At 40.8% G+C, this 23,210-nt stretch overlaps 1 protein-coding gene across 1 annotated transcript in view; it reads left to right on the top strand.

Moving 5' to 3' along the window:
* The window catches only part of STMN2 (stathmin 2), a 42,094-nt gene extending 27,853 nt beyond the window's left edge, over window positions 1–14,241 (top strand). The window contains exons 4-5 of the mRNA XM_063419558.1: window positions 8,047–8,238; window positions 10,615–14,241. Of these exons, the coding sequence (XP_063275628.1) occupies window positions 8,047–8,238; window positions 10,615–10,674 (252 nt within the window). The 3' untranslated portion in view covers window positions 10,675–14,241. The remainder of the gene's footprint in view (window positions 1–8,046; window positions 8,239–10,614) is intronic.
* Window positions 14,242–23,210: the final 8,969 nt, after the last annotated feature.

Genomic DNA, 23,210 nt, shown 5'->3' with positions numbered 1-23,210 from the left:
ACTCTGTGGTTCTAACACATGCTCATTAGCACTATCGCTTCTTTCAAACAAATATTTCTGTCAGAGTATTCATTTCAGTAAGAGGACATGACTGTATATCAAGGGGATTTCCATTTGCACTAGCACCTACTGAGAAGGGTGAGTTCTCACTCACCCAAGTTATGATATTCCCGAAAACTCAGTCTGTGACGTTCCTCTATGCTGAGTACAAATGCACAAGTAAAGATACAGACACAGAATGAAATGGCAGCAATTAAAAAGCCTGATATTGTGCATATACTTCGTGGAAAATTAACAAATTGAATGTTTCAGAGTTCATTCCACTGATCTCATTACTGTTCATCTCTTCCTAAAGAAAAACTCATCATGCAATAGATTGGTAATCAGTGATAGCCATACAGACACCTGCCATTTCTTCCCCTTGATACTATATTCATATTGAATAAACACATAACTGTGTTAGTTTAATAGACAAGATACTGCATATTAGCATTGCAGTAGAAATGCTGGGAAAAGAACAAAGAGCAAAATATTTCTTTACATCACTATTAAAATCCCTGGTGTTCTCACATCTCAACTATTGACTTCATTTTTGCCCCCAAAAAGAGCATAGTGCAGACAAGTATAAAAAAGCAATTAGTGGAACAGAAAATCTTCCATAAGACGATAAATTAAACAATCCACTTTTCAGCTTGGAAGAGACAATGGATGAAAGATAAGATAGAAGTCTACAAAGTCATGAATGGTAATGAGAAGATGAATAGGAACAATTATATTCTATTTCACAAAATCTAAAGGGGACAAAGCATTCAAGGAAATCATCAGACAGCAATTTCAAAAAGGAATCATGTTTTCACATATTGTTTATTCAAGGTATATTTGTTATTACAGACCGTTTAGTGGTTATTGAAATATTGTTTAGTTCAAAATAATAATAGCAAAATTAATAGAGCACTACCTTGCAGGAAATTATTACGTGACTAGAACTTGTGACTCAGAAAATATGGAATTTGCTGAGTGATGAAAGTAGAGAGATTTGCCCAACTTCCTCTAGTTTCCCTCAGCATCTTCTTTCACTTTCTGCTCCTAGACAAACCAGGCAGACTTTTTCTAAAAGCCAGCATGGCTGTTATTATCATACTTTTCAATCTATGTCAGAAATTACTATTTTCTAGATCTTGTTCTCCCAGTACAGTTTTAATTAAAATCAAGTATAACTAATGGATGACAATTGACTTCTTTGAAAAAAAATCACTAATGAATTTTATACTGCTTAGGAATTAGGTTCTACTCTGTTAATTAGGCAGTGTTCATCAATAAATTTGCAAACTCATGAGAACATCTAGAGCAATACATGCACTTCAGCATGCTTATGCTTTTTCCAGTTTATCATTATTGTTTATTTCATTGTAAGATTTTACAGGACTCCTCTTTCCTTTTGTCCCCATTTTTCTCTACCTCATTTGACAGTCATGACCTCATACTCTCAGAGAGCTTCACCTAAGGCATTTTTTGTTACACAAAAATTACACAGCAAAGCCCATTTGGGCTAGTCACAGATTTGTCCTTCCCATTTATGAAATCTTCTTCACAGCATGTCATTGTTATCCCTTTTAATTTTTTTGGTATATGTGTGCTATATTTTCCTACCTTGGTGGATAATGAAAATTATCTTTTCATCCTTCTGTTAAGAAATTAGAGCATGTGATATATGCAGCAGAAGTTCTTCTTACAGAATATTTAATATTTGTCAATTTTTACCCATTGGCCCTGAATGTTCAACTGTTCTTACTAGTGGTGTGGAGACTTCAAGGGGCATATGTAAAATTATATATTTTTATTGCCTATGTTCAGTTTACTTACTAGCATAAAAAAAGAAACACTAAAGGCATGTGCATTTCTACTAGACTCTGGATTATAGGAGAGAAACTGTATGTAATTAAATCCTTTTAATGGCTTTGTATTGGGATGAAATTGAATCAAGCTTATCCCTAGAGCTTAGTGTGACAAAGAATGCAGGAAAACAGTCATATTTTTTTAACTTTCATGCTGTTGGATATAGACTTACAGCTTCATGGGGTTTTAATGCTGTTGCAGTGAGATGCCACATGACAAGCCTGCCATGCAGCCTGGGCTGGGCTCACTGTGCTCTTCACAACAGCAGCCAGCCCAGGGCACCCTGCCAGCACCAGGACCATGCTCACGGTTGGGCTTCAGCATCCAACTCACTGCCCCTCTGAGCCAGCCCCACAGCCTGCCCAGAGGCAGCTCTTGATACTCCTAATCCCTCTCTGCTTTGGCCATCCACAGGAGGCTGATGGGCAAGGGGCATTGCCAAGGCAGGGACAAATGTTCCTCCCTGGACATGGCATGGCATCTACAAAACTGCTGCTCCAGGTGACAGGTAGAGAAGGGATGCACTCCTTCCCTGTCAAAAGTGGAGCTTTCTTCTTCCATCTCATTTCTGTTACCCTTTGCCACCAAATTTTAAGGTGAGAAGGATGGGAATGAAGATAGGCAGTGCCTGAGACATATGTCTCCTGTCTTGCTCACTTATTGATCTCCCTTTCTATTGCTGCTGGCCTTCAGCTGTGCTTGTGTGGAGAAGGAATACAGCATGAAGCATTTTTCCATGTAAAGGTCCCATAACAGGTGTAATCAGCACCTGAAACAGATGTTTCTGCCACATTTTAATCCACACTATAGTGTGTCTACACACAGTGCTTCACTCCTAAGTTTTACAAAATATAGAAAAAACTGCGAGAAACTTTACAGTTCCTCATAAAAAAAAAAAAATTAGCCTATTGTGTGTGTGCCCGTAGAAAGATGTTTGCTACCAACAAGGAGAGGATTTGGTGTTGGGCACCAGGGTCTGTCTTGGAGCTCATGGAGCCATGAGCATACACCCCAGTGCTGGCAAACATTCTCTCCCCAGTTTGCTGTGGGCTCTGCCACTAATGAACAACCATAAGACACTTAGACATTGATCTTCATTAACTTTATGCCAGGCCTCAAACTGCAGCAGATTGTGAAGGCAGAGGACTCAGGTGGTATTTCTGGCACGCCCCCAACATGCCTTGTTCACCCCCACAGGTCACAACCACAAGAGCAGCAATTTTGTGCCAGTTGAGGAAGAGAAACAGAGTTTTCTTAATCACAACATGAATGAACTCTTTTTTTTTTATTTTTTACTCCACATCCCAAAGGTCATTTGGCAGACTGTACAAAAATTAATTGAAAAAAGAGATCCTCACCAAAATTTAAGCAAAATTTTTCATCAGCTAGCTTCACTAGAAGCAGAGCTTCATGCATAGTTACAGATCACATGTCTCTGACTCTCCTGCCAAATGGATATTTCTGAGGAAACTCTAATTTGAGTCCATTCCCATGCTTTTACATGGAAAAATCCCAGCCTCAGTTCCTTCCCCTGAAAACATTAGTACTTCAAGTCACCATACCCAGGCTTCACCTTGGCCTTTACATTGCAGTAGGAGCTTTTCCTCCTGTCTTGACAAGCTACTCCATTAATAATAGCTCTTAGATACACATATTGAGGAGTGCCAATGTTATTGCACTTCTTCTGAACAACTGCATTTAAACAATCCAGTCAGTGAACAAATGTGCTGTGAAAGAGGAGCACTCGTGGCTGGTAGTGTGTCTCAGACACCCTAGTAACTGAGGGTACTGGTGTCTGAGGTTGAATGCATTCAAGCTGAAATTCCCAGCTTAAAAGCAGTTGTCTGAACTCATTTCTTGTTTAGGAGCAATAAAGGGTTACTTTTATCTCCATATCAATTATGTCAATATTTGGATATATGTGTCAAACAAATATAGAAAAATAGATGTGAGAAAACAAAGCACCACTTACTCAGACAAGGAGAATTTTCTTCCTGTGAGTAATAATTAAACACTGTATCTCCAAAGCCAGTCTCCATAATTAATTTTGCTCATGACCTTGAATGTTTAGTAGTCTGCATCTGTCTCTAGCCAGCTAGGTAACAGATGTGGATTTCCTTTTGAACCACTCCTCTCTGAAAACTGAAGATGCACATGATCCCTTAAAAATATGACATGAACATCACAGGAGTTTGCCTGCATTTTTAGCACATCAGTATGTTTCTTGGAGCAAAGATGTCTGTACCAGGAATATTCTCCAATATTTTTATTCCTCCGTATTTAACTGTTAACAAATAAACATTTTTGTTTCTCCACATTATTTTGCAGCCTTTCAGTATCTATGGGGAGGCTTGTAAAATAGAGGGAAAGTGATTTCTTCCAGGTACAGATAGTGATAGAACAAGGAAGAATGGTTTTAAACTAAAAGAGAGAAGATTCAGACTAGATGGTAGGAGAAAGTTCTTTAATATGTGGGTGGTGAGGCAGTGACAGGTTGCTCACAGAAGCTGTGGGTGCCCCATCCCTCACAGTGCCCCAGATCAGGTTAGATGGGGCTTTGCACAACCTGGTCTAGTGGAAGATGCACCTGCCCATGGCAGGGAGTTGGAACTGGGTGATCTTTAAGGTCCATTCCAGTCCAAGACTGTCTATGATTCTTTGATTCTGTGATGTAACATTAGATGCTGCAGCTGGAGCTGCACTGGTTATGCCTTGTTGTATTTAAGTCTTCTGAATATTCCCCCCTGAATATTGCTTTTTATTTTGCCCACCATTTCATATTTTTCTCTCCTTATTAGTCTTCTTTATCTTCCATCCCATTTACAGCCTTTTTTTTTCATTTTCTCACGACATCTGTATAAGAAACACTTACCATAAGAGGTTTACAACTATGTTAGAATTATCAGAGATTTGAAAATATCTTTTCCAGCACTTCAAACAGGGTTAAAAAATAAACCTGAAATAAAAACTTCCTATGTAGGTTGGAATCCTGCATCACTGCGGAACTGTGTGAGTCCAAACACGGCCATTTAAAAGCCAAGACAAACAACAAAGGGAGTGTATTAATCCCAGCTCCCCTGGGTGTCCATGGTCATTCATTTACCCATTTTTGGATGTGCAGCAGACTTTGAACAGACAGGGTGGCCAGGTTCTTTTGCCAAATGGGTTGGAAACAGAAAGCCATTTGACAATCCAGTACAAACACACAGCAGCCGCCTTCCAGAAATGTCGTAAGGGGATTCCAGGATGGTCTGAACACCAGGGAAACAGGCAGGCTGACAGCTGGGCTACAGGGCCATTAGAGAAGGGACATCAGTCTAAATGAGGCTCTACCCTGTGCAGGTTTTGTGGCAGGGAGGGGGGTTCCTTTATTTTGAACCAGTCCTGGGTGCTGGTGATTTTCCTCTCTCAAAATTCGTCACAGTATGCCATTAAAGACATATTGAAAAGGAAAATCGCATTAGGGCTTTACAGTCAGTTCCTGAGGCCTGCTTCAGCTTTCAAGTAGTCTCTTTCTGGTGCCAACACTATTTACATCCAGTAAATATTGAACTAGAGGATAAGGATTTTCTTCATTATCATGAATTAGAGGACAAATTACTTTTGAATGTACTGTCTGCCAGCACAGCATCCAGAAATATGTGTACTTTGTCATGAAGCTCCAATTTTTCACTGTTCTCCTGGATTTATGAAAAGAAATCTTTACAGAAGGCAAAGAGTTTGAGTGGAAGAAAACAAATCTTGAAAAATGGGCAAGTGCCTCAAAGTCTCAAAGACATTTTTCTACCTCCATTGAAAGCAAATGGTCTTTTAAAAAATGCTTCTTATATGCCTAATCCAAATCTTACTTTTTATTAGTGCTTGGCTATGTTCTTGAAAATTGTTTTCCAAATCTGAAAAGGTCTGATTTTATAACACATTGTATATGTGTATTTAAACACCATGAAATGTTAGTCTTTCAAATTAACAAGTCACTTCTGAAATGTTTCATGGGAAAGGACATTACAATTAGTCTAATGGTGTCTTTCCTATTCAAACGCTCAACAGGAAGAGAAATGCGTTCTCAGATTATCCATTATTTTTAGATCATTTAAGCAAAGGGTTCACAAAATTCATATCCGCAAACAAAATTTAATGATCATAACTTTCCAAAAGTAGATGAGAGATTGCCATTGAGCACTAAATTTAAAAAAAAATGCAGAATAGCTTCACAAGCACTGGTCAAACTGGGCCACTCAGGTTTGTCTACAAGTGGGAAAGAGAGATGTAAATATTTAATTATTCCAGTTTTACATGCATCAGATCTTTTAAAATAACTTTTTTACATAGTAAAATAACCTACAGTTAAGAACTGTTAAATGCTGAGTATCTGAAATCAAACATTTTGTTTCAAAATAAGCTACTTTGATTACATTATTATTAAAATTTTGACATCTTTAATAAACTTTTGGGGAGGGTTATGATTTTTTAATTGCTCTACAAAATTCCTCCTTTGCCCAGGTCTACTTTGGCTCCTCCTTATTCCATATTTCAGCAGTGAATCTCCCTCTGCTTTAGGCTTCATCTATCTGGGGGGGGTTGGTTCCCATTTGCAACATGCTTCATGTGGCACAGCAGAGTCAAAGACATGAAAAATGCTTGCTCTATTACTCTATTCAGCATGTGCTGTAGGGAGGGAAGAGCCAGGAGGAGTGCCAGGGAGGTACCAGCCTTTCCAGGAGACCATTCCTACGGGCAGGTGCTCCAGAGATCAGTTTGAGGAATGAGCCTGTACCTGCAGCCAGGCCAGAGGTGAAATGCTTTAAGTGATAAGGATGGATGGAACTGGCTCTCTCCTAGGATCTCAAGCAAGCCATTAGAGCTTTTCAAAGCCAGATTTGTTTTACCCCAACACCTTGCTGCAAAATGTTCTGCCTGGCCTTTGCAGCCTTTTCTAGGATCTGCTTAATTTGCCTGGTCAGTGCATTTGGCTTTGTGCATATCTTACTTTCATTAAAATATTTGTTTACCCCTAGTTGAGTCTTGCTCATATAAAAGAATTGCAGCCTTTTTCAGTCCATTTAAATCCACATGACAGAATTTAAAAGGTTTCATTACCACTAATTGTAATTAATGGTTAAAACCCTTAATTTAGGCCTTAAACTAACTCATTTTTATGGATCACAATAGCAACGGTGCCTTGGGATCAGCACTCAAGTACACATTTATCCTCCCAGCACCCTATTGCATTCTGTTTTTCTGTTTCTTCTCATGCTGCCTCTCAGTTATTTTATCCAAAGTGTATGATGTTGTTTATCCTTTCCAAATAACTATCTTTTCAACTAGATTTGCCTGGAGAATGGGCCCAATGCTGCAAGTTTTTTGGCTTCTTTCCTAGGATTAGTGGTTTCCTGTTAGAAGTTTTATTTAATATAAATAACAAAGCTTATGCTTCTGAGAAGTTTACAAAGAACACAATATAAAGCATGGACTGCATCTGTTTGCTTCCAGCTTGCAGTTTTCATCTTCCTTGGAAAATAAAAACTTCTAACTAATTTTTTTTCTTTTTTATGCAATAAAACACTTTTTTCCCTTCCTAGTCAGTGAGATTAATCCAAATATAAGTGTAATAGAAAAAAACATTGTCTGAGTTGATTCTGCCTGCCTTTCATGTCAGTTAGCTTCCAAGCTTGTTACTAACTATTTAAGCACATTGAAGGGGAGTCCAACCTGGGTGAAAATTGTACCTGTCCTGCATCAGTAATCTCCCTTTTAACTCTGTGCATTTCTTCAACCCCGGATCCTTATCTCCAAGGATAAAAGGCCTACAGCTAAGAGACTGCAGCTGTCAGAGGTTGAGAAACCACTGCAGTAATCCAGGCGAGCCAGGGCAGCAACAGAGCAGCTTTTCTTGTTAACAGAAGTGCTTTGGACATTTCTCTGCTGCTGCCTCAGGCTGCCTCTGCTGCCCACACTTAGCCAGAGCTTCTAAACACGTGGGTTTGAGGCTAATCTGGTTCAGTCACAATGTGACCTTTCTGAAACAAACAGCAAACTTTACACAGTTTCCACACTCAGGGCACTGTTGCCCTATGGCAACATACTGTGCCCCCTGTCAACATGCTTTGCTCCACACCAGTACTTCTTCACAGCCTATGTCTCTGTTTCCAGTCCCAGGAGGCCCAGGTGCTGAAACATCTGGCAGAGAAGAGAGAACACGAGCGAGAAGTGCTTCAAAAAGCTTTGGAGGAGAACAATAACTTCAGCAAAATGGCAGAGGAAAAGCTGATACTGAAAATGGAACAGATCAAAGAAAACCGTGAAGCTAATTTAGCTGCTCTTATTGAACGCCTCCAAGAGAAGGTAATCACATCATCACTCCTCACCTTAGACTAGAGAGGAAAATCTAATCTCTATTTTGCAGAGATGTTGTGCATAGTCCTTACTCAGTTGCTACACTTGAGCTATTTTTAAGTCAGAGCTACTGACGTCAAAACCACCACTCCCTTTGAAAAAGGGTTGAAGTGCTACAGTCACACAATCACAGATGGTTGAGGTTCGAAGGGCCCTCTGGAGATCATCTGGTCTAACCCCAGGCTCAAGCAGGGTCACCTAGAACCAGTTGCCCAGGACCATGTCCAGGTGTCTTTTAACATCTCCAAGGATGAAGACTCCCAGTTCCACTCTGGACAACCTGGGCCAGCGCTCAGTCACCTCACAATGAAAGAGTGTTCCCTGATGATCAGAGGAAACCTCATGGGTTTTAGTTTTTGCCCATTGCCCCTGATCATGTCACTGGGCACCACTGGAAAGATCCTGGCCCTGTGTTCCCTTCATGCAGGTATTTATAGACACTTGTAAGAACCCCCTGAGCTGCCTCCAAACCGAAAAGTCCCAGTTCTCTCAGGCTTTCCTCATACCAGAGACTGAGAGATGCTCCTTAATCCTCGTGGCCCTTTGCTGGACTGTCTCTAGAGAAAGGCTGGTTTTCTAGCTTTTAAGAAGTTCTGTGAACAAATGAAAGGTCATTTGTGTTTAGATTTCAGCTTCTAAGAAAAGTCACTGATCAAATCAAACAACTGCCCTATGTCTGTAATTCTTGGTTTCTTCTTAATATGTCTGTAATTCTTGGTTTCTCAGAGGAGAAAGATGAAAAATTATGGGAAAAATTCTTTCATATACAGCAAAAGACAGCAAAAGGGGTCTGTCTTTCCACAAGTCTTGCAAGGAAGAGAGTACATTTTCCTATGGAGATCTTTGGTACAACCCGAGGAAACAGGGAATCACAAACCCTAGAAACAGGATGAAATATGCCCTTCTCCAAAAAAAAAACCCTTCCACACGAGGGAGAGAAACATGCAAATAAAGATTTAGAAGTGTTAAGAAAAAAATTAGTTCTGCATGAGCGATCACTTGTTTCTCTCAATAATGAACTTTCTAATATACCAGTAAATTGGCTAAAGAAAATACCTCTCAGAGTATTCATAAGCACCTCTACAACTCTGATGGAGACAAAAGTCTTTGAGAGTAGGAAGGAAACAACAGAATCCAAAGGATGATGTTACAAGTAACTATGCAAACAGGATAATTCTTGAGCTTAAGAACTATACCCAGATTTCTTGACATTTCTGCATTAGCTTCATTTGCAGGCACATACCCAGACCTTATGAAAACAAAGGGAAAAGCAAATTAGTTATCCCCAAGGTCCAAAAGGAAGTGGGAAGGACAACTGACGCATCTCTCTGTCCTAGGCTAATGTTAACAGACTGTTAAACCCTTTTTCCACAGAAATGTGATGGCATATATGCATTAAACACAAGAAAGACTTCTGAGGAAAGATGACAGTAACTCACTTGGATACATCTGCACTTACCAGTAATTAAAAAATGCAATATGGCAACACCAAAACATCAAAAACAAACATAATTTGCCAACATCAAAAGTGAATCCTTAATATACAGAAAAAGAATTGAGGTATCTGGTTCCAAGTCTTCCAAAGTTACGCAGAGCTGTGGGTGGCCCAAGGTATTGGTGTCTAGAAGCTACTGCAGAGGTAACTTGTGCATATTGCAGTTAAGAGCAACACCAAGCTACAAATCCCTTATAAAATCTAGCATTTGGTGTTACAGACCTTTCAAGCACCGATTTACAGGTTCAGTCAGTGCCAATAGGTGGTATGCTTTGTCACAGCCAGAGAAAGAATCAAGAGGAGAGGTAGCTTCAGTGTTCAGACTAAGGAGATGTTTGAGACATTCAGATTAGCTTATATCATTGAAACTAAGTTCTTGGATCTTTATTACAGTCCCTAAATGCTACAGATAACAGAGTATAACATACAATGTTCAGGCAATTAATTCCTCACTCATTCTTCCCTATACTTAGTTTAATATCCAGGAATTCAAAGGGCAAATGTGAGCATGTGGCACATTCTATGTTTGAAGCAGTACCTCTCTATGCAGCCCTTTTAAATGAAACTCTGTGAGGTGCTGAGGGTTATAAGGCCATATCAGATGAAAGACTGAGCTCCAGAGCAGGAGTATAAAGTAAGCATAAAACGTGCCTCAGGCTGGTCTGGTGGATGGCACCTCTCCTGTGTTGCTTCTTTTAAAGATGGTTGTGCTGCAAAACAAGTTTTGCACAAGCATCAAATGCATGACCTAAACAGGTTGTCAGCTTGAACCTCCCTGGGCAGGTGGAATGAGAAAAAGGTTTGATTTTTCCCTTCTTGATGTTTTCCAGGAGAGGCATGCTGCAGAGGTCCGTAGAAACAAGGAGCTCCAGGTGGAACTGTCTGGCTGAAAACAGCAATGGTGGATGTGACCCATCCCCACCATTAGTAAACTCCCCCTGCCTATATTATTATGGATCATGCGATATAAGTATGGGAAATGTATGACGTGGTTTAAAAAAAAGTAAAAATCAAGAACTCAATAAAAAACTTTAAGAAAGAAACAAAAAAATAAAAACAAAAACAATGCGATCTCTTTGCAGAATGATTTGCTTGATGTTTAAAAAACTTGGATCTTATTTTGTAAATACTTACATTTTTGTTAAAAAATACAATTATTGCATTATGCAAGTTATTTCATAATCTTACATGTCCTGTAACAGGCTTCTGATGTTGTCTATTTCCACTCGGTTGAATTTGCTGGGTCTGTTCATTTGAAGCACCTCATGTCTGATTCCGTTCCCTGCGACTTCTCATTCCAACCCACCATGAGGTCAGTAGTAGTTCTATGGTGCTAGAGGCCAGTCATTGCCTAATAACCTAGGCTGCTTTGCCATCAATAAGCTTTCTTGAAACAGTGACTAGACCACAGGTATTGTGACTTCACGTTCAGCTGTCCAAGACAAAAGGCTCCTAAAATGGTTTTTCAAAAGCAACTTATGCTGCAGGACTCTGTACTGTGCTGTACAATTGAGGTTGAATTGCCACATAGAGTGTTTGTTGCTTCTGCTTTTTGAGGTGAGAGGCAACAAAAACAGCTGTGCAACAGGATGAAACCAAGCAAGATCAGTTTGAGACAAATTTAAGAGGCACATTGTAACCATCAAGCTATGACAAATTTTGGATGATGCCAAACAGCCATAAAAATGCTAATTGTGAAGTGAGCTTAATTTACCACTTGAAAATTTATTGATGGAGCAACTAATAGATAGCATCAAGTGGCTTTATCTGTAGGTGCCATGATCTATGATACTTATCTGATGCTACCACATTACATGTGTAATAGTACAAGAGGCTACCGAATATTTCACCTGGAACCCATGAGCCAGTTGTTACCTTTTTTTTATGACACTGCTGACTTCCATTCATCATGACCTTTACTCTTCAGTGTTAGCCAACCCTACCTAGTGACAGACAACTAGGACTAAGAGGGCTGAAGCAGGAGGAATGACTAGACAGGGTGCTTGTGCCAAGTACAATATCACCAAACCCAACACATCATCCCCAAAATAGCTGCAGTTTTGAAGTTGTCCCTACCCCCCTAGAGGTTGCTGCCTGCATATTCTACTCTTCATTAGTGCTATTTTCCTGTATGTCATTGTGAGCAAGCTGTGATTAATAAAGAATTGGGGTTCTGTGAACTGACAAAGGGCTTGTTTCTTCTCTCGCTCCATTATGCCTCTGGCATGTGCCATCTAAGGGGAAAACCTAATTTAGTCATAAAAGCATGGAAATGAGACTTAAACAGGGCCTATTAATAAACCAAGCCTATTTCTCTGCTAATATGGGACTAACTGCTGCTATGCATCTCCCAGTGCTTAAGCTGGTTGCTTTTAAAGATTACCGTATAAACTGAGCCTGTAAATGTGACCTCTAGCACTGAGTTTATTAAAAAGGACTAGCTGTATGCACATGCACTCCTTAATCCTGACTCAACACTGGGGAAAAAATAGAATTTGGGGAAAGAAAAGTAAATAATCTAGCTCTGGCTACATACATTAATAGCTACAGCAAGATTCTGGGTGTTAACACATTGGTTTTCAGGGTAGAAAATATTAATTTATAGGATTTATCGAAGAACAAAATCACTTGTGTTTCTGCTGAGCTGCAGAGCTAAGATCTAAAATTGAATCAGACCCCATTTTGAACTGGACAAGTGATAAAGAATTATCTCTGGGATTAGTAGAAAACTAAACTAATTATTTGAAGTCATCAAAGTGGCATCATTTTCTTGCTCTTTCAGAGAGATGGACTTTATGCTCCAGGCCTGCAACATTCAGTTTTTTATTTTAGCAGACTATCTTTTTTTGGAGCCAAAAGATGGCTTGCAGTCAAAAAACAGCAGCAGTTGAACCTGGGGAAAGGTTGTGAGCTCAACTCTGTGTGCAGTGAACTCAATACCACAGAATGAAATGAGTCCTCCAACTTGTAATGGCAGCTGGGTCTTCTTACCTAAATTACTTATCTTTCTCGTGAAATTACCAGAAGTAAACCTGGCACAGACACCAGATAGCAGACGCTGGGCCTGGAAGACTTGAATTTCAATGTTGCCAAGCCTCTGAAGTTTGTATATTTCTTGAAGCCCTAGTAAAAAAAAAAAAAAAAAAAAAAAAAAAAAAAAAAAAAAAAAAAAAAAAAAAGGATATTATTGTAATTAAATTTAAGGTCCAGGATCTTCGTTTGAAGGCTTGTGGATTCTGTTCCCATTTCCCAGTGGCAAGCCACTTAGAGTTTTCCCTGTCCATTGACTTAACAAATTCTGGTAGTATTTCAAGCCCTTTTCCTGTTTGTCTTCCTGGCTATGGTTGCTCAGAGATCAAGCCAAGAACAATTCTCTGGTGCTGAGCCAAGCAGGGAAACCTGCATCACTTCCATGGGGTTCAACTCTCTTCCCCCCTACAAAAAAGGGTGTCCACACCCAAAGTGCCAGCTGGGATGGTCTCCAGCACACTCTCAGCTCACCACAGAGCTGGGCTTTGCCTGGGAAGTGCTTCTCAACTGGTACAGAGGCTGCACCAGGGAAAAGAGTGAAGAACCAGACAGTGGGAGCACTGCTGCCCCAGGTCACAAACCATGCTCTGCTCCTGTTCACCTGGCTCTTTGAACAGTGGAGAGACTACAGTTCATTTTAGTAATGTATAACTATGCTTTGAAAGCCTGTTTGCAAATATACTGCCTATTTAATCTCTAACAACAGAAAGAAATGTCTGGAGATCTGCAGCATGGCCTTTTCCTTCTTTTACTCCTGTTTCCTTACATTTCCTTATGTTTTGCTTCAGCTCCTCCCTGCTTGTGCTAGCAAAAGTGTCCTGTTGCCATGGGTCTCTCTTCATGTGTAGCTACAGATAAAGAATCTCCTTGAAAAGTAATAAAATACAAATGTAAAAATCTGCTTTTTAAAGGATCACCATTTTGGTAATGTGGGCTTTTTTAATTCAGTGGCAACCAGAGGGTTCAAAAAATCCAAACAAATTAGGCTGCTTCTTTGATTAACTGTAGATGCCCATGTCCATGCCATGAGCTGTGAGTAGCTGCTGCTGAACTGCAGACCATTTTCCATAGGCTGCCTGAAACTTCACACAGGACAGGAGGGAGCCTGGGGTCCTGGCATTGCACCACACAGATGTTTCAGCCTTTCCTGGGCTGTACCATGGCTCAGAAGCAGGGCAGAGCTGTGCAGCACATCTAGAGAGGCACTTCTGGCAGGTCCAAGGACTGCCACTCCAGGAGTGGGGAGGGTTCGATTTCCTCATGGTTAATTCATCATTTGTGTCAAAGCTACCACGAGGTGACAGCCTGAATAATCAAGGAAAGGCTAAAACCTGTCACACTTCTCATGGTCCTACCAAGCCACAACATTTATGCTCAAACCAATTCATAGAATCCTAGAATAATTTAGGTTGAAAGAGACATTTAAGATCATTGGTTCCTGGCATCACTAACCTGGCACTGCCAACTCCACCACTAAACCACATCCTTAAGTGTCACATCTACACATCTTTTAAATACCTGCAGGGATGGTGACTGCGCCACTTCTGTTCCAATGCTTGATAACCCTGTTGGTGAAGAAATTTTTCCTAATAACAGAATCACAGAATCATTTATGCAGGAAAAGACCATTTAGTCCAACCTATGATCAAACACAACCATGTCAACTAGACCATGTCCAGTCTTCCCTTAAACACATCCAAGGATGGTGACTCCACACATCCCTGGGTAGCCCATTTCAATATCTAATTACCTTTCTGTGAAGAATTCCTTCCTAATGTCCAATCCGAACCTCCCTTGGCAGAACTTTAGGCTGTTTCCTCTTGTACAGTCACTTGTTACCTGGGAGAAGAGACCAACCCTGCTACAACCTCCAAATATTTCCAAAGTCAGGAGTTTTGGATGTACGGTTTAAATCCACCACCAGTTCAGAACGTTAAAACAATGCCTTTTCTTCCCCCTTTACCATGCTTCTTGTCATATGGAGGGTTTTTTGTTGCTTTGTTTTTAAATGACTGGAAGAAAATCCTAACACTTCTATAGCCAAATAGCAATGTCTGCCTGTTCCCTCACTCCAGAATCCCCAAACACGTGGCTGATGTGGAGTAGCATTGTACACACACTCAGAGTTTTCTGCCTGACTGCCATCCAGCAGTACTGTCTGAGAGATGGGCTCTGTGATCAGCAGAGGAAAGAGCTTTACTCCCAGCACCCAAACTATGCAGAGAGGAGAGGCACTTCTCTCTCCTCTCCCAGAAGGGGAGAGACATTAGGGCAGCATGAACATCTTTCTCATCCTGCTGTTGCCAGATGCCATCATGTCAAATCAAACCCTCCCATCAGATTTTGATGGAGAGAAGCAAGGATTGCACAAGAACAGGCAAGCTCCACATCCATCTTGCAGCACATGTCCTCTTCTGAGCATATTCCAGCCGTGGGGAGAGGAGGTGTTCACCCAGCAGAAGGGATATCACCAGGGTGAGACTGGAATAATTTTATGCAGCTTTCCCCGTGCCTCAGGGCTGGTGCCACAGTGATGTTGGTGCAATACTGCCATGCAGTGGTCAGAGACTGCAAGGGGAAGCGTCTCTGAATGCACCAGGGACTGATTGCAAGGATCTCCTCTGAAGAATATCCATTCCATCTGCTGAGCAGTTTACGCCTTATATAAGGGTCTTTATATTTAGCTGGCGGCTTTGAAACCTGAAACCTGAGTCCGGACATTTTCAGGTTTAACTCCTCTGTAACAGGAATGGCATGACCACAGATAGCTGTAAATCCAAAGAAAGGACTGATATTTTTGTGTAGAACATGGAGCAGCCAGAATTACAATTATGGCAATACCACCATCAGAAGCAAGCTCGACTATGATAATTCCTGCATTACTGAAACTTCAAATATGTCTATAAAGCAACATAGTGTACAGCAGCCAGCTCAGAAGAACGACTGAGAAAATGATAAAAGCAATGTGTGAAGCACAGGTAAGGGCAAAAGAAGCTACATCAGAAACCATCAGCAGATTCGGGGCTAAATGAACTGTGAAGCAAATCTCACATCTGAAAAGTAGTTTTCATCTCCTCGGGAAAGAGAGAGCATGGTCATCCTTGAAAGCTGTCTCCCTTGAAAAACAGTGAACTCTTTCTCCATCCCCACAACAACACTTGGAATTAGGGCACAAGACAGCCTAAAATCCAGCCTACATTACATGTGGATGTATGTGTGTTATCCATAGCTCTGTGAACAATAGGAACCAGAGTATGCTTGGGTTATGCCATGGATTAGGGGGTTCTCCAATGTACAGTAAAATGCCTGTGCTACAGCCATTCATGATTCCAGTGCTATGCTGAAGCTCTGATACCATCTGATCTTTTAGTTTTCCTCCAGAGAAATTCATGGAGGAATTCTGTTCAAAGACCATAGGAATTTATATAATTGAGAATTCACTTAGGGAAACATTTGCCTGCTCCAAGTCTACAATATGATGCCATGCTCCCTTCTTTTGGATGTCAGTGAGTAGCTGCTGGAAAATGTCTTCCTGCTGTAACAGTTTGGCTTGGTGAAATGGGTCACAGAAAAGGGAGATCCTGGGGAACTCCTGAAGATGGAGACATGAAAGGCATTATCCCAAATACAGCCCAGACAAGTGTGATATAAGGAAACAGCCAAGCTACAACTTAAATTTCTTTTAGCTATTATAGTTGCAATGGATTTTTAAACAAACTTTGAAAAATGGATTCACCCTATCAATATGTTACATTTTAAGTACATTAACTCTTAAAAGACACAGCTTTTCAATAAGTTGTTTAGATAATAATGTCTACATATTCACAAAAGTTGACAAATATCCCCATGTACAACTGCTTCTGACCAGAAGATGGCAATCTCTTATTATTTAATAGGCAACTACAGACAGTAAATTTTATTTTGAAGAGCCTTTCAAGCTCTGCAGAATCCTGAAATCTTACAATGTGGAGTCTGATGTTCTATATTTACCCTACAATGTGGATTTGGTCTTATATAAAACAAAAAAGAAAACATTTTTTCCTTGGGCAAAATTCATTGCTTTTGCTACATTTCCTTAAAAATATGGCACTGGACAGACATTTAAAAGAAACTAAAGGATAAGGTAGCCATATTAATAAACAGGTTAATATTACCAGTTTCTTTAGTCTGGAGCTTAGAGGCTGATTCCTGCTCCTAGCAAGTCTAAACCGGCTCTCCTGAGTGCTGGATGGAAGCAGGAAAACATCACTGCTCTTCAGACAGATTCCACACAGGCTGAAAAAGGGTGATGCTCACAGCATAAGAAACTGCAGCATCCCTTCCTGCACCGTGTTTTACACTTAGATGTTTGCAAATGATGAAAAAAATGGTGGAGTGCATTGGCATATGAGGAGCTGCCCATGAACTGGGTGCACAGATTGCATGTTTCCCTGACACAGGTATTAGCTTGGGAGCAGCACTGGATAAGTGCACAACTTCTGCCTCCAGGGACAAGTTTGGAGGCAGCACAGCTGCTGGCTTGCAAAACACAGTCTGTGCTCAGATTAGCAGTTTCTGTCAGACCTTGGATGACCGTGAGGGGCCAGCTCCGTCTGCCTTGTGCCCTGCTCCTCAGACACCCTACCAGTGCTGGAGGGAGCCTGACTCACCCAGCATCTCCTTGGGTGCCTGTCCAGGCAGGCACAGCCTCTGGCAGAGCTGTAGGGAAAGTGTCATCTGGGAAATACAGAGCAGGCTGATGGCTGCCACTGAGAGACAGCAGCAAATTGGCAGCAGCAGCCAAGCTGGGGGAGAACAAGGATGAAGCTGGGGGATGCTGCCTCTGCTCTGAGTTTTCCCAATCCCTGGCACCTCAGGAGGGGTCCTGTGGGAAGGCAATCCACACGTGGATGTCATGGTTTAATCCAGCAGGAAGCTAAACCCAACACAGCTGCTGGCTCACTCCCCCCACCAGTGGGATGGAGGAGAAAGTAAAATTCATGAGTTGACAGTTTCATAGGACAGAAATTCAAAGGTAATAAAAATAACAACAACAATAACAATAACAGTAACAATAACAATAATAATAATAATAAACCAAAAAAGTATGCACAATCCAATTGCTCACCACCTGCTGACCAATGCCCAGACAGCTCCCAGGCTTATATACTGAGCATGATGTCATAGGGGATGGAATATCCCTTTGGGAGGTTGGGGTCAGCTGATCCAGCTGTGTCCCCTCCCATCTCCCTGTGCCCCCCAGCCTTCTCAAAGTGGTGTGGTGTGACAAGATGAAAAGTCCTTCACTTAGAGTAAGCACTGCTCAGCAAAATATCAGTGTATTATCAACATTGTTCTCACCCTAAATACAAAACACAGCATGGTACCAGCTACTAGGAAGAAAATTAACTCTATCCCAGGTAAAACCAGGAGAGCAGGGTCCCAGGGCATCCTCTGAACCCATCCAAGATGCTTTCCAGCTCTGACACAGCTGCAGGGGTGTGTGCCCTGTGCTCCCCAGCTCACAGCAGGTCATCAGCACTGGGCATTATCTGCTTGTCCTCTGGCCAGCTGTTGGCTCCATATTAGAGCTGACTGAAGAAATGATGCTACTTCTCCATTTTGCAGTGCATTTTTACCCTCATGTTTTACACAATAATCAGCTGCTTGGACTGGTTTTTAAAAAGTGGGGTTTTTCCTGTGAAAGGATTCATGATGAGTTGTCGAAGGCATGCAGGCATCTCTGTTCTCTAGGGAGTGCACCTCCACAGCTTTGATACAGCTCATCAGCAAACCAAGCTGGAATTTACAATGTTGAAATCAGAAGGATTCTTCTACATTATTTCCCATTACTTTTATGCCTATCCAAGGTGTATAATCACTCCACATGGAAGCTGAAGGCAAAGCTGGACATCTTCCTCCAGAGCTCTGGAACACAGAGTCTGCAGTACTGACAGGGTCTTTTTTGGCTGGTGCAGGATGCTGCTGTGCCTGGCACGGCCCAGGCAGGGCTGGAAGTCCCACATGCCGAGCAGGCAGCCTGCTGTTGGGAACTGGCACCCTTTCCTGGGACACAGGGTGCTCTCCCCAGCTGGCCTCCCTTGCACTGCCCCAGGCACCCTGCAGCACTGTGCAAGGGTGAATTCAAACAGCCCCACGCTCCTGGCCTGAGCTCAGAGCCAGCTGAGCTCAGCCAGCTTGAAAACTGGATCTTGTCCAGCCAAGCGGGGAGTCCCAGAACACTGGGAGCAAGCACTTGGCTGCTGAAGCACAGCTACACAGGCTCCAGCTCACCCAGAGGTGCTACTGCTTGCTGCTGCAAGCATGGAGCCCTGCCACAGATTTTATGGAAAACTTGAATATTTTCTATGTTTTAATACTGGGGAAAAAAAAAACCAACCTCTTTTTAGTTGGACCAGTAAAATATAGGAGCTGCTTTTTCATCACCCCATTTTTCTCCTTTCAGAGAGAAATTAGGTCTTACTTAGTTTAGAAGAGAATAATTCCCTGCATTGAAAGGGAATTGCTCTTTTTGCTCTTTTCTCATGTACTGTAGCACAGGGGGACCACTGTACAGTCAGATACTATTTTACCTGCAGTCTTCTATGGATTCTCCAGGCAGAGAAAGAAAGGAAAGAGGTTTCTAAACTGAAGATAATTTCTTCCCAGGGGATATGGAACACATAGGTATAACCTGTATATTTCCTTTCCATCACATTTCAGACTATTTTCCAACAGGCTTCAAGGCAGGACAAAAGCAAGAAGTCAGCCAAGTATTCCAGCTTCCTGAAGAACTCTGTCGGCATTTTGGAGCTCTAAAGTCCTGTGCCCAGCATAGGATGATGTGGAGGTCTGAGGTGTAAGCAAAAATGAACGATTAAAACAGAAACAGCATCTTGATTTCTGCTGAAAGGGGCATTGCACTTTCTCTCCCAGCAGTGGCAATCAACCACAAATACCTTGATATTGAATCCTGGCATGGCTACACCCATAAACTTAATCTTTCTTGGTTTGTCTAACATGGGAAAAAATATCTTTCTCCTTATTCTGCTCAGTGATTTATTCATTATTTTGGTGTTAATAATGGTTTCTTCTCATTAGCCTTGTAGTAGAAGATATAGTTGGCTGAAACTATAGAAAAGCTTTTGCACAATGCATATTATCTCACTAATAAAAAGGTTTGAACTATGACTTTGCATATTTGCATCACTATGAAGACAGTATTGTTCTCCAAATGACCACTGTGTTCACAGTGGTCTTAAAAGAAAGCAAATAGAAATGAAATACAAAAATTATCTCCACTACACTTTAGGCGGACAAGAACTGGCTGAAAGTAGAGGTGCAAGTAGATAGAGTTGTAGTTTTATTCGGCAAAAAAATTGGTCTTGAAGAAAGACTATACATTTGAGATACTAAAATGCCTAGAAAAGTGTCAGAACAAGGCTCATGGGTGTTACCATCCTGATGGGTATTTCTGAGAAAAAGCCTAGAGATGGTCATAAATAAAGCAAGAGGCGTTAAGAAGACAAAAGCAAGTGGATATATGGGTGAAAATACAAATATTCATGGTAGTCATGGCATTGCATGGGGTAACTGCTCACATCAACAGAGGTAACCCTGTCAGTAACCACAAATATTTTATTAAAATTAAATTTATTAAATTTAAATATGAGGAATCCACAATGGCATTACAAACATGGCATTTTCCATAGGAAGGATGCCAGTCAGTTTGCTACTGGAGAAATCATTATCTACATCTCTTCATGGGTGTTGGCTATGATATGCCCCTAAAGTCATACAATCTACAAAGGATCAACAACTCCATGTGGAATCACAAATTAATTTCATATACTTACCAAAAGCCAGCCAGATGAGTACATGGTTCTGGTGAAAACATCCTGCATTCAGGCAGCTGACAATACTTGACACCAGTAACAGATTTTAAACTGTCTCTGGAAAGTTGCTGGAAGCACTGATAATGTTCTTAAAAATGTTATTAAATCCAAGGCCACTCAAGGCACAAATTAAAGCTTCTCCAATTTTGCCTTCTCACTCACAGTTCAGATGAGTCACATCTACCTATCTTATTTAAGTGGGCTTCTCTCATGACCCAAATCCCCAGACACTGGCCACCCTTACACGCTACTCGTCCTCTGGGTAAGCCTGTGAATGGCACTGGGCTTCATTCGGTGCAGCAATCACATGAGAATGAGAGAACAGGAATCCAAGAAATCCCCCCTTACTACAAAATGCTTAATATTTTCTGGCAAAAGAGGTCTCAGTGGCCATGATAGAGAAAAATATGTAAAGCAGAAGGTGGCAGAGAGTTCCTAAAATATGATTTAGCTTACCCCATGTTATATATTTTGTCCATCATGACATAAGATAACCCAAATGCTGGTAGAAGTGTTTCATGGCAAATGCAGGTCATTCTTTGGGATTTGGAAGAGGGAATAAAGTAACAAATAACAAGGTAACACATCATTTTTGGTGTTTGGACCTCATCAATTTATGAGTACTTGTTGAGACAGCGCCCTGTGGAAACCTGTTTAAGTCACACACAAGGAATTGCACAGAATCCAGTACTTGTCAAACTGAAGTGTTCTACTTTGTGAAGTGAAGAATTAACTTTGCCTCTCAAAACCAGCTGTGGATCTGTAAAATTACTTATGGATAAGTTTGTTTCCCTCTCTTTCCCATTAATCGCAATCTGATTTACTTAATTTACTTAAACCATGACCTCTTTCATGGATTCTTAAAAGAGAATCAATAACAGGGGAGATTTAGACTGGGCATTGGGAAGCATTTCCTCACCAAGAGGGTGGTCAGCCATTGAAACAGACTTCATGGGGAGCTGGCCAATGCTCCAAGATCGTCAGTGTATAAGAGGCATTTGGACAATGCCCTTAAAAACATGCCTTAACTTTTGGTCAACCCCTTAGTGATCAGGATGAGATGATCACTGTAGGTCCCTTCCAACTGAAACTGTCTATTCTATTTTATTCTGTGCTGTGCTATGTGGAAATGACTGTGGTATTCTGAACATTTATGGAATTCTTTACCTGGACACCACTAGTAAACACTGCAAATTTTTTTTGTTTCCATTAGCATTTAATTGGTTTGATTGTTCATGTTTTCATCCCTGAGAAAATATTGGATGAATTTTTGGTGGTGAAACAATATCTTGGTTTTTCTTATTCTAAAGAAAAACGGATGGTGATGTAACAGCCACAATAAATACATCCTCAAAGTAAATTTTTTTTTCAGTTATAAATTTAAGCTTTTGCATTTCGATTACACTTTAAAAATCACATAGTTTAAAATTAACTATAAATTTAATTTTAAAAAAGACAAATAAAAGGAGAAAACAGCACTTATTAAGAGATGTGGCTGTTCATCTGATCTTTGCATGGCTAATAAAAGTGTGAGTATTGTGAATATTCCCTTATACAAACAGAAATTTGTTCCATCATGTTAGTTAATGTTGAATCAGGCAATAAAGAGGTCATTCAAAATCCCACAGCTGAAAAGCTGAGTCATTGCAAAAAGGAAACATTTAGAGTCACTTGAGTAAATAAGAAAATGCACACGCCATGATCCTTCAGACAATATCCTATTTTTTTAGATACCACAGCATAACTGTGCCTAAAATGGGAGGTACTTTGTTGTTGATCTGGAACTGTGGCAATCATTCTTTGTTCATCACAGGTATCCAAGCAGTATCTGTATCTGACTGCAAACAGAAATGGAAGCAGTATCAGCAAACGAAATACTGTCCTTGGCTGCCTAGGGGAAAAAAAAGAAGGGAAAAAAAAAAGAAAAAAAAAAAAAAAGTAATCTGGTTAAATACCTGTGACTTTGTGTGTGTCTCAGCTCAGGAACTGCATCTCTCCATTCTCTGACATGGATGAACTTTCTGGGTGAGCTACTTTCTTCCTACCTTCCTGTTTGCTAGGAAAAGCTCTCATGAGTTTATCAGTCCTTGAGCTATTTATGAAGCCATCAGAATAGAATGGTTGCAAGTCATTGAAACAGCAGGAGACTCTACATTTTAACCTAAGCAGAGGGATGTGTTAGGAACAAGCCCTTATGTAATGGATGCAGGCAATACTGGGCTCATCTTGGCAGCAAAAAAAACTGCAGGGAGAAGTTGCCTGCTTTACCACAGCTCCCAGCCACAAACCATCCTATCCTCAAAGCAGGAAGGCAGGCCACAGCCTGTACATCCTGTGTAATTCTCCCTTCACATTAAATGCTAAACACAGAGTCAAGGACAAGCTGTAGAAGTGATACTCAGGCATCTGTGAAGATAGTTGCAAAGATTACCTCTATTTTCACCCAACCCAAAGAGAAGGTTTTTTTATCAGCCTTTATGGAGAAAGGTGTAAATAATAAAACATTTATGCTCACTTGATTT

Source organism: Prinia subflava, chromosome 1 (assembly GCF_021018805.1).
Source record: "Prinia subflava isolate CZ2003 ecotype Zambia chromosome 1, Cam_Psub_1.2, whole genome shotgun sequence".
Lineage (NCBI taxonomy): Eukaryota > Metazoa > Chordata > Aves > Passeriformes > Cisticolidae > Prinia > Prinia subflava.
Note: the sequence above shows the minus strand (reverse complement) of the source record. Positions and strands in the feature narration are given on the sequence as shown.